This window comes from Ciconia boyciana, chromosome 13, assembly GCF_034638445.1.
Source record: "Ciconia boyciana chromosome 13, ASM3463844v1, whole genome shotgun sequence".
NCBI lineage: Eukaryota > Metazoa > Chordata > Aves > Ciconiiformes > Ciconiidae > Ciconia > Ciconia boyciana.
Window position 1 is genome coordinate 19,630,471 of NC_132946.1, and position 12,471 is coordinate 19,642,941.

General features: G+C 41.2%; 1 protein-coding gene across 3 annotated transcripts in view; it reads left to right on the forward strand.

The window, feature by feature from the left end:
* The window catches only part of CRAMP1 (cramped chromatin regulator homolog 1), a 53,030-nt gene extending 42,846 nt beyond the window's left edge, over nucleotides 1-10,184 (forward strand). The window contains exons 18-21 of one of the 3 annotated variants that reach the window (XM_072877850.1): nucleotides 1,352-1,586; nucleotides 1,883-2,047; nucleotides 2,692-2,837; nucleotides 5,367-10,181. In XM_072877850.1, the coding sequence (XP_072733951.1) occupies nucleotides 1,352-1,586; nucleotides 1,883-2,047; nucleotides 2,692-2,837; nucleotides 5,367-5,531 (711 nt within the window). In that variant the 3' untranslated portion in view covers nucleotides 5,532-10,181. Of the gene's footprint in view, nucleotides 1-1,351; nucleotides 1,587-1,882; nucleotides 2,048-2,691; nucleotides 2,838-5,366 lie in introns of all 3 variants that reach the window. The other 2 variants (XM_072877849.1, XM_072877847.1) reach the window with 2 other exon arrangements.
* The last annotated feature ends 2,287 nt before the right edge of the window (nucleotides 10,185-12,471 follow it).

Genomic DNA, 12,471 nt, shown 5'->3' on the forward strand with positions numbered 1-12,471 from the left:
TAGAGTATGTGTTGAAAGAACATTTGTATGAAATGGGTAATGTTCTGAAAACACCACTGGTATTACTGTCTAAAACCCCTTGTTCCCAGGTAATTCTACACCGTTGGCACAGTTTTGTGGCAATTGAAATCTCTAGCATCTGAAGAAATTTAAAGAAAGAAATTTAGGAAAGCTGCTTAAATTTATGTGGGTGCCATTCTCTAAAAAAGCAAAGCGAAGCTGACAATCTCTGACCTCTGAAGGACAAACAAGTTTTACATATTTCCTGATACAGTGGAGGAGTTTATAATCGCTCTGCTATATCATACATGTGTATTTTAGACATCACAAAGAAAGATTTCAGCAATTGCAGTCCTGCTGCTTGTATGTTGCTGAAGGAGGAATATTTAAGACTAAAAGCGTGATTATAATGCCAGCATACTCTTCAGAGAATCACATTTCTTTATGCTGGATCCAATAAGACATAGATACTTAAAAAGGAACTGTGGCAGCACCTAAGTTGTCATCCTATCCCCAACTTCCTTCTCCAGTGGGATGCAGGACCTTGTGTTAGATACTTAAGCCTCAGAATACAGGCTTTTCTTTTTTCAGTGGAAGCACTTTCCACCCTTCCTGTGACAGGTACATGCGAAAAAGGTCAAATTAATTTGATGGGAGAGCACAGAGGAGAGGAATTTTTTTTAATTTTTTTTTTTTATAGCACAGATGTTAGGACATGAACCTACTAGGCATTTACTTGCAGTAATGGGGCCTTAGGTTCTGGTTCTTGCTCTCAGGACAGCTTTGTATATACTACATCAGAAAAAAATCACAAATGCTTCTATGATGAGGTACTAATAATGAGACTCCTTAAAAAAGATCGATTGAGTTTTGGGAAGTCTGGCTGTAAAGAGGAGTAAGTTAGCAGTTTAAAATATTTATAGACTCTTCAAGCAGTTATAGGTTTTTTGCCTATACAAAGGCAAATTAGTACTTAAGAACTATCTGTAGCTTTATCAAAATCATGTTAATTTTATTATTATGCTTGTTTCTGTTATGTAGGCTGTATTAAATATTCTTTGGAATATTACAGACCCATATTTTTTCAGATGATTTGGCAGGATATGGGCTGAAGCATATTTGTTTATGCTTACAGATATTTTTCATGAAAATAATACAAACTTATTATATAAATAATATATTCCTAAAACTTTAGGAATATTTTCTGCTGGATTATTAGTCGTCTTCTCCCCCTCTCCCTTCCCCTCAGTCTGATTTTAATCTGATGCTTAGGAGCGAAGCTGTTGCTTTTCAGACAGATTTCCAAGTCCTTCATAAATTTATAAACAATTAACTCTGTTTCTTGTAACAGGGCACATCAGTCCTTTCTCTGTCAGAACTGTCCAAGACTCCCCTCCAAAATGGTCTTTCCACCCCTCCGCTTCCTTCAGCAGAGGCTTCCAGTACCCGGCTCTCTCCTCCCAATGTTTCTGCTCTCTTGGATATTTCTCTGCCTGGACCACCTGAAGATGTGCTTTCTCAAGGAGAACCTGCCACTCAAATCAGTGATTCTATCATTGAAATAGCTATCAGCTCTGGTCAATACAGTAAGTCTGAGCTTAGCTAAAGTCTTCCTATTAACTTAAAAAAAAAAAAAAAATCTCTGCCATATTACATGTCAGCAGAAACTTTTCCAGGAAGCAGTTCTCGGTTATTTTTTTTAGTATCTGTTGGAAATAAAATTATGTGCCTAGCCTTTACTTTCTAGCATATATAGGTGGATTTTTTGTTGGTGTGGGGTTTTTTTGGTTTGTTTTTTTTTTTTCCTTTCTAAACATAAATTGGTGCAGTGCAAAAATTTACTGCATTGACTGAATCAGTGATTCCTGACATTGGCTTACAGGTGAAGGTGTTTCTCTCTCTCCTGCAAAGCTGAATGGCAGTGACAGCTCCAAAAGTCTTCCGTCCCCATCCAGTAGTCCTCAACAGAACTGGATTGCCTCTCCCAGCCATGATCCCCAGTGGTACCCCAATGACTCCACAGACTCGTCTCTCAGCAGCTTGTTTTGTAAGTGTCAGTATGTGGAGAACTGCAACAAAAAAGCTCTTTCCTTTTTAAAAAAAAAAAAAAAAAGGGCGCACTGTTTATTAGAAGTGGAAAATCATAAACCCAGTAGGACGTTTGTAGAATTCTTCCCTTACTTCTTGCTTTCATTTCAACGGTGTTGCCTTGAATACATTTTCTTTCTCTTTACAAGTCTGTTCCTGAAAAGATCCTGTTGCTAGATTGGGGCCCATACCTTGGGACAAATAATTCCTTGGCAGTTCTTTGTAGTCTGTTTGGAGCCTGACTCATCAGTTAGGTTGAGACATTTTGGCTGTTCTGCCAAAATGAAAAGATGCCCCTGGCTCTGCTGTTGGAAAAATAGGCTTCGTTCTGTGGTTGGTGAGCATAATCTCAAAGACATGAGATCACTGGGTTTGTCTGGGGTTTGGTTGGTGGGTTTTTTTAATTAATATTTAATGGGGCCAGTGTAATGAGTCTCTGTACTGTTAGCAGTGTGCTGATGGTGTTCATGCTGGTAACATAATTTTTAAGAGAGAGAAGAAATATATATCTGTCCTCAATTTTCAGTTTCCTTGCCCTTCTCTTTATCCTCCCAATTGCAAACCTTCAGTGCAGTGACTTACTGATGTGCCTGTTCTTTACAGCAAGTTTCATCTCCCCCGAGAAGGGACGAAAAATGTTGCCAACTCCTGTTGGGACTGCCAGTGGCACCTCCTTACTGGGTCCCAGCCTTCTGGATGGAAACTCACGGGACTCTTTTGTGTCACGGTCTCTGGCAGATGTGGCAGAGGTATGTCATCAAATTACATTCAGCTGTCTGCTTCCTTTTTTAGTGCAGTGCTATTGTATATTGTCCATCATACCTTCCTGAGATACTTAAGGCAATGATGCTTTGACATCTGCACTTCACCTTAGTAAAACAGGGTTACAGTCTTAACAGAAGGATGTAAAATTACTTGAGGGTATACTGCACCAGAGCTGGTGCAAGAAGCTGTTGTGAGCACCTTTGACCCAGGTTCTTTTTGCTGGGGAGGTCATGTTTGCCTTGTTGGATGTATCTTTGTTTTGACAGAGAGAAATCTTCTGTTTTGTGTGTCCCGCTTTGTAGAGCAGGAATTGAAAATACTAAAGATGAGAGAAAGGTTAATACTGATGCGGCTACAGTACAGTTGGAGGACTGGTAGAAAAAATAAATAGGTCCAGAAGGAAGAAGCTAATGGCTAATAGAAGGACGAGTGGCTTCCAGAAGGAAGAAGCTAATGGCTAATACTGAGTTATCTGAGAGAATGGCAGAAGGTCCTATGCTGCTGAGTTATTTTCTCTGTTGGTAGAATTATCCTTCTGTTCTGAAATATTTTGAAGGGGTAGAGTGAAGACCAGCAGTTATTAAGGCTTTGATACGCTTGAGGACAGAGCTCCCTTTCAGAGGGGCAGACTGGAGGAATGAACTGCCAGGAACATTATGGAATTCAGCAAGGACGAATGCAAAGTCCTGCCCTTGGGAAGGAATAACCCTGACAGCAACATAGGCTGGAGACTGACTGTTCAGGACACAGCTCTGCTGTGAAGTACCTGGGCATCTTGATAGACAGGAAGCTGAACATGAGCCAGGATGTTCTATGGCAGCTAAGATGACCAACAGTGTCATGGGCTGTTTCAACAGGAGCATAGCCAGTAGATTGAACAAAGTGATGATTACCCCACTCAACAGCTGTGAGACCATGTCTAGAATATTGTGACCAGTTTTGAGCACCCAGTACAGGAAAGACATAGATAAACTGGAGCAAGTTCAGCAGAGGGCCACCAAGATGATTAGGGGGCTGAAGTGCCTGTCTGTGAGGAAAGGCTGATGGTACTGGGCTTGTTCAACCTGGAGAAGGCTTCAGGGTGGGAGGGACCTAACTGCCTGCCAGTACTTGCAGGGAGGTCATCAGGAAGATGTAGGCACTTCACAGAGTGGTGATGCATGGTGGGAGGAACAGGCAAAAGCTGAATTGAGAAAGGTTCTGACTACATATAAAGAAAAACTTTTTCACCCTGAGGACAATCAAGCAGGGGAACAGGTTGCCCAGAGATGTTGTGCAGTGTCTGTCTTCAGAGGTTTTGACGACTAACATGGATAAAGCGCTGAGTAAGCGGGTCTGTCTTCCTTGGTGACCCTGCTTTTAGCAGGAGGTTGAACTAGAGATCTCTTCAGGTCCCTTCCAATCTTAATTATCCTACAGTTTACAGTTGTTGACTCAGTGTAACATCATGTACATTGTAACTTTGTGGGGCCTTGCCCTGATGGAAGGAAAATGTCAGTCCTCCATTACCCTTTGGATTTGGATAAGAAAGTTCTATACAGACCTTCTAACCAGAAGCTGCAGCAAGCTCATGCTGTTTTAATGTGCCCTTGGCAGCTTCAGACTCCACATACAGCTCCACTTCCTGGCATAAATATGAAGAATCTGCTGACTTGGTGGTGAGAATCTGTCAAGGTGTCTGTTAATTAAAGGAATGTATGATAATTTATTTGTGTGGATTTGAAGTGACATTGCAGCCCTTGATCTTACAAACTGCCTTCAGAAGAAAATAGGGTAAGCCACCATTTTAGGCACACCAGAGCAGCTGTTATGGCAGATATGGGTTTGTGTGGGAGTTTTCAGAGGAAGCAAGTATCATTTAAAAATTGCTTTAATGATGGGAGAATTTTGAAAGGCCTTTTATTAAGTGTCCTGCAGAATCAAGTTTTATTTACAAATGCATTTATTATGTTAGAGGTAATATCTGTAGAGTTTTTGTACAGTGCATCTACTAGTGCACCTTAATGCTGAATTAAGGATAGGCAGGTAAGGCCTGCTGAGACTATAGTTTTGTTTGGGGGGTTTTTTTGGTGGGTTTTTTTTTTTTTAGATCCTTCCATTTAGCCATGGATAAGAGCTATTCTCGAACTCAAATAAAGTGAGATACACTTTTATCTTTCATATGAGGAGAGGCTGGGAATGAAGATGAGGGAGCCAAACTCTTCTCAGAACAAGAGGCAGTGGGCACAAATTGAAACACATGAAATTCCACCTGAACACAAGAAAACTTTTTTAATGTGAGGGTGGTCAAACACTGAAACAGGTTGCCCAGAGAGGTGGTGGAATCTCCATTCATGGGGATAATTCAACACCTGGCCGGACAAAGTCCAGCGCAACCTGTTCTAGCTGACCCTACTTGAGCAGGATGGTTGGACAAAATGATCTCAAGATGCCCCTTCCAACCTAAACAGTTCTGTGATTCTGTGAAATTTCCACTGACATGTAGTTTTTCTTTTCTCTCATGTCTCTTCTAGGTGGTGGATTCCCAGCTGGCTTGCATGATGAATGAGAACAGCATAGATTACATATCTCGTTTTAATGACCTTGCCCAGGAACTGTCAATACCTGAGCCAACCCGCAGGGAAATTCTGTTTGATGGAGGAGGTGGTGGTCCTCCAATTGGGGATCTCTCCCAGTGAGTGTATGAGACCAGCAGGCTGGTGTAGACTGTTCAGCTAAAGTTGGAGCTTGCAGCACTGGATCATGGCAAGAGCAGGTTGTAGAGAAGCAGCTGAGGCTCAGTTGTCCCTGTCTTGTGCGCTTCTTTCTAAAAGAGAAGCATTGTCTTCAAAGATCTGAAGAAGTACTTGCAAGTCCTGAAATGTGCAATATACTGGGAACAACAAAACATGGAATAGTATTACAGGAAATGGTGTGTCCCCTGCATCAGTGATATAAGACGGCAGGTTTATGGGACAGCCCTGGACTTGTACTTTGGAATGGCCTAAGCAAGAAGCTCAAGCAGGGAAGGGTATTGCCAGAAGCTCCCCTACATGAAATATTTTTTGCATAGTAATCAAAATGCCATGATTTGGGATCCACGTTGACGTTGTGGAGGATGACGGTTGGGGGTGGGTATGGGAACCATTTTGCATCTTGATATGTCCTAGTTGGCACTCTTTTTATCAGTCAGTCAAACTGAAGTTTCTTGCACTCTCTTCAAAGACGCAACTCTACGATGCTTTGTTTTTATAGACCATTCTGTTTCTTTGGCTATGTTTTGTTGTTTGACCATTCCAGCAGGGGCACGTACCTGCTTTCTTGTTTTGTAGGGGAGCTCTGATTCACCCTACTCCCAGATTGCATGGATCCTTGGGGAGTTTCCTCTATTTTTAAACCCCATCACATGTCACAATCATCATCATCCTGACAGCACTCATATTCTCCACCTTTGAGATTCTTCATCACATTGCACAGTTCATCCCATGAGTGGGAGAGTGCTTTTTTGCTTTCCCTGAAGAATGGTTGCTTTTTAAGTCAGGAAACACTGCAAAAGAGCTTACTGGAATCACTATGAAAGCTTTCTCATAATTAGTCTTGGCTTTGCTGGAAACCTGTATATATTGCCATCTTTCTTCACAAAAACCTGGGAGATTTACCTGGGAGAGGAAATAGGAAAGAATATTGTAATGTATAGAAACAAATAACATGTTAACGCTAAAGTTGTTGAGACCTGTTTTGTGTCATGAAGAGGAGAGGTGTCAAGTCCTAGCTTAATCCCTTAGTCCTTCCTTGTTTCCTCCTTGTTCTGTGAATTCCAGGTGCTCTGTAGTACCTCAGGGCATCATTTTTCATTATAGTCACTCCCAGGCATTAGTGGGTCTGGTACTTCCTCTACTAAATCCCTATGCATTTAATGTTAGTGTTTTAATATTTGAAAGACCCAGATCCTGATACCAGCAGGTTCAAAGGACTATAAGTTACTTTTTCTACAGCTGGTTGTCCATCAATTCTACCTTTATAACTCAGGAGTCTTTTCCTATTTCCTTTCCTACCAGTCATGAGAGAGAATACCTTTATTGTGCCCCTTTTTTAAGCACTTGTCTGCTTCTCCAGTAAGAGGATGTCCCTTGGCTATTTTAAGAAGCTCTGAACTTATCCAGGGGGCTAGTCATATATAAACCTCAACTTTATATTATTAATAAAAAAACAAAACTTCTCCATCTCTTAGACTATTATCAGGGGTTCATTTTCCCAACTTGCACTATACTTGGTGGATGTAGTTCTGCCTGCCTTTAGCTACTTTTACAAGGCATTTGACTGGGAGTTTCTTCTTGTAACCTTGCTCACGATGCACTGATTGGATTTGCTGTTTTCCCAGTCACTTTACCCTGCTTTATGTAGATTTTTTTTTTCTTCAACCGCTATATAGTTTGCCTTATATTTCCTATCATTAAGAGAAAATGTAACAAGTTTTCTGATTCACCTTTTGTGTGGCCCAGAGCAACCTTCCTGATTTCACTCAAAAAGTAGTGAGATTTGGATGACGTTCCAAGACCCCATGTATCAGGTTGCTACATTGTCCTCTTTGACGTAGGAACCATACAGATGTGTAAAAACAGCATTAGTACAATTGGATGTTCCCAGCAGGGAGGCAAACTTGTATTACTAGCAAGAAAACAATCGTCACCAGAAGAATGGAGAATTTCCTACCTGTGGGCTAACTTCCTATTCTGACTGCATGTCATGTGGGATATTAAGTCCTCTATTTCTCTTTCATTATTCTTACAGAGCCTTGTTTGAGAATTCTGATGCAATTATCAGGAAATCATGTAAACCTAGAATATAAAAAGTCGAAGGCTGTCAGAAAAATGAATGCTGAGGAGTGTATCATTCTGAGCGTTCACCCTTGGTATGTAGAGGATACCCATTAATCTCAAGACTCATTGCGTCTAAAACTTCTAAGTTTCACTTAGAGTTGAGCTGTATTTTGGTTCAGCCTTTCCCAGATTGTTTCCTCTTGGTTTTGGCTTCTTACATTAGTAATGCTGGTTATCGTATATGCTGTACCTCCAAAAATCCTTCGGACTTGCAGGACAAAAGTAGAGGGCTCCTATTGTAGCTGTGGCTGTGGGTTACAGCACATGCAGGAGGAGATGTGATACATTCTAATCAAGTACTGTATTAAAAAATCTGAACTCTCATTCTTAAACTTCTGAATATTGAAAGACAAGCCTGATGGTCTCCAGTGTATTTAGGTAGCTTGACAAACATTTTATCTTCTTTACCCATGCTGGTAATGGAGTGGATGTGACACTGGTTTTGACTCTTAGGTTGTCTAGAATAAGTGGCAGTGTTGCTGCACCTATATGGCAGGCACTTCATCAAGATCTGTGAAGACTTTCTGCCGTCTGATACAGGGAGCTGTCAAGTTGCCCTTTCTCAGCCCAATCAGTTGCCATAGGGGAATAATAGAATTGCAGAATGAAGTCAGCGTAGTGGCTACTTTTAATGATGCCATGAGATCAGAAAATGTTAATATCCTGAACCTTTGCAAGTAGACTTGGGCCACCAAGTAATAACAAAGTGGAAATTGCAGAGGTCAGTTCAGCACTCAGAATTTTGTGGTTAGAAATGTGTTTGGCATCAGCCCCTTAAAAGTTGTCATTATGAAACAGAATTTGATTTCAGAAATGTAATGCTTTGCAAACTGCAGTTTAATAATAAAGCCCTTTCAGGACATGTGAGTCTTATCAGGGAAAAACTTGAAAATAACTTAGATCATTGTGGTAATTTTGAATTGATGCAGAATTTGTTATCCTTATTATGTGAAAGGTCACTTAAACACACCTCTGATTCCACCAGTTCTGAATTTTAGGTGGATGTGCTTTACAATACTAATCATCATCAGTTTGTGCCTAAGACTGCTAAGTGAAAAACTGGGGGGGAGGGAGGGTGTAGGGGGTGTGTATGTGTACACACACATCCACACATACATATACACACACACACACATATATATGTATGCTTATGTGTGTATATATATATTTATTTTTTTGTAAAACACAAAACTTTTTCAATTTTAATTATTTCAGCTTCCCCAACAGAAGTAACAAAATCCATATGTGTAACAATGTCAGCCTATCCTAAGCAAACATTCAAGCACATTATACTGAAATGCAGGATTGTTTTCGAGGTAAATGTGACTTTGTTAGCTTAATAGCTTCTTGGGACACTGTAAGGTGGTTGGAGAGGACAAATGGACACTAACAACCTCCAGTTCTAGTATTAATTGCTCTAGGCTTTCTCTGTGTTGGTTTAGTGACTACATATAATAAGGAAGTTCTGAGTAGTTCAGCAAGGTGAATGGCAGAAAATTCAGTATTTGTTGTCATCATAGTCTGGGTGAAAAGCAGTACTACATCCTAAAGATTAGATCTACCCATGTGTGCGCTAACTGGGTTTTCTGCTGGGTGTTGCATCCTGATTACCCACACAATTCATTTTATCCTTTAGCACTAAATCTACTAAGCATAGGAATACTAATTGTTTTTAATATGGCATTGTTAAGCCTTTTCTTGACACCCCTCTTTATATTTCTAAATTGAATTAAATGGCTTGGATCAAATCTAATCTATAAAGACATCTCATTTACTGACTCCACAGATCCCAGAGTGGAAATTAAGTTGCATTTTGTTTTTTACACTCAGACTTCGGATGCATTTATAAGGAAAGTACTGCACTTTTTTTTAACCTTTTCAAACCTTTGAATCTCTTAATTTCACAGCAATTTGTAAATGTTAACTAAGTGAAACCTTGGCAAGCACTACGGCAATAAGTTATCATTAATTATTGAAACATGATAACTGCTTTAGAGCTTATGGTTCTGGCAGCAAAATTTAATGCTGTTTCTTTTAATAATAGTTAAGCCATATCATCTAAGGTTTCTGGCTTGTTTGAGATGTGAATTTGTTTTATAGATTATAAATATACCTATATAGTGTATGTATAAAGCAGAATGCCTGTCCTTACTGATTATTTTTTGTACCATATTGTAAATTATATTATTTATTCTTTACCAATTTTGGAAAAAGGTGTTTTGGTTATTTAATATAATATACAAAAGCTGTTAAACTTCCTCTGTTTAAATTTCCAATTCAACTTGTAAAGCTGTTTTTATTCTTGTGCATAAATACATACTAATACTTGGTCTAACTTATGTCCAGTGTGTTACTTGCCATTCATACCCTATCAGATTTTTCCATTTAACCTTGATTTACATAATAATGGCCCCTTGGGGAGGAGGGCAGCTAAAAATTTGTGCATAAGGCCAAGCCTTCCAAGGTGAAATTCTGGTTTCAGTGAAATCAGTGGCATAACTTCCATTGACATCTCCCATCCCAGAATTTTCATTATTTTCACCATGCTGAGAGAAGGTTTTGGTTGGGTTTTGTTTTTTTTCTTTTTGCGTTATAGCTTCCATTCCCAGTAGTGTCCACTAATTGTGAGCATCAGAAATGGGTCAAACCAGAGGGCTGTCTGTCCTGAATGTCTTTCTCCCTGGTCACCAGTAACAAGGGGAAGAAAGAAAAGAGATTAAAAAAAAAAAACACCACCCCAAAAAACACCACCAAGCAAAAGGGTACAATAAAAAGGGTATCATATATCTTGGTTTTTATTTTTTTTCCCCTAGCTTTTTTTTCCTTCACAGCTTAAGCAGGAACTTAGATGTTGAGGTTGTATTCAGGCCATCATGTTTTATATAGCCACCACCAGGAAAACTTTTTCACCCTGAGGACAGTCAGGCAAGGGAACAGGTTGCCCAGAGAGGTTGTGCAGTGTCTGTCTTCAGAGCTTTCCGAGACAAAACTGAATAAAGCCCAGAGGAAGCTGGTCTGATCTAGCTCATCCTGCTTTGAGCAGGAGGTTAGACTCCAGACCTGAAGTTCCTTTCAAGCTGAATTATCTTGTGATCTATGTCATTAACTAATTGCTTTTTGTACACATTTAGGATTTTGGTCTCTGCAATATGCAATGGCAACTTTGGTTTAATTATGCATTGAGAAAGTGCAAGAATGTTCTTAAACTAGGTTATAAGGAATGAACGTTTTAAAAAGCTCAACAAAAACCTTATTAGTAATACTCTTTGATGCTTCCTTTCCATCCAGAGTGAGGACTCATCTCCACCATTTGTGTACTAGGAAAAGTGGACTATATGACCAAGTGTAAGCTCTTTCTGTGCACCTTCTCACCTCCACTATGCTGTGACAAAGGCTTAAAGCTAAGAGAGACCTTTTTTTCCACCTTATGTCAAAGCTGGTACTGAATCCTACCACTTTCTTTTCTCACAGATTATCTAATTTTGCCCTTAATGACCAAAACTTAACACTGTAAAAACAGAAAAAATGAGTCAGAATTAAAGAATGATTAGCAAAGCAAGAAGTGGAACAAAGCAAGATGTTGCAGTTAGAGTATGTATTTTTGGTGTGTTGGTTTTTTGTTTGTTTGTTTTTTAATCCTTCAGGACAAAAGCAGCAATATGGCTGCCTCTAAATTTACTTCTTGGCATATGGAAAGCTGTGGAGCCATTAAATAAAATCTTTAGCTGAAAATGTTAACTTGTAATGTTACTATCAATCAAAAATGTTTGGTTAAAAAGGCCATGCAAGTGTGGGCTCCTTGAGTGTAACTGTACAAGCTCTTGCAAGCGCTGGTTCCTTGAGTATAGCTGTACCAGCTCCTCTGAGCCCAGATTCTCCAGGAAACCAATGGCTTTCATGTGGTTGTTGCCCAACACTGCTTCAGCTACAGCCTGCAGAGCTGTGAGCAATTTATGGACACCAATTCCTGAGACAGGGAAAGAAGTGAATTATAGCAGATGGATTGTTTATGATCAGATTACATCCTGGGGTCGATAATGGTGTATGCCTCTCCGCCTTCCTGAGACTGAAGTGCAACCCACTCCTCTCTGACAAAGCTGGGTGAGGCTGCAGAGGTTCCCAACAGACAGGATGCTGAAATCATCAGGTCATAAAGCTGTCTCTGAGGTTATTCCTTACGATGGTCTTCCTCCCGATTTTTGCTTTACATTGACGTTTTTGGGTGAAAGGCCCCCCAGGGGCCTGGCAGCACGGGAGAAGCACGGACGGGAGCCGACGCCGCTCGGGGCTGTCGCAGCCGTTCGCCACAGGGCGCCAGCCTTCAGTGGACAAAACCTGGCCTTTTTCGTCCGAGAGGCGGGGCCGGCTGGGGTCGTCCGTGGGGCAGGGGCTACACGCTCCAGAGCTCGTCCTCGGGAGCGGACGGCTGCAGGCAGGCGGCTGCCGGGCCGCGCCCCCTCAGGGGGAAGGCGACCAGGCCCGTGCGGGCCCCGCAGCCTTCTGCCGCCCACTTACAGTCAGGGTGCTACTCTCCTCCCTGGCCCTTTAAATGCCCTCCCGCCGCTCGCCCCACTCCTTCTCTCAGCCAATGGCTCTGCCGTCCCCTCTGACGGACGCGCGGTCTTACCAATGGGAGGCGGCCAGGATGAATGACGACGAGGGCCCTTTTCAAGCTTCCCGCCCTCTGCGAGGCTCACCGGACAGGCGGGATATCGAGAGGGCGGGCTGCGTTCGATAGGCTGCTCGACGTGATGGGCAG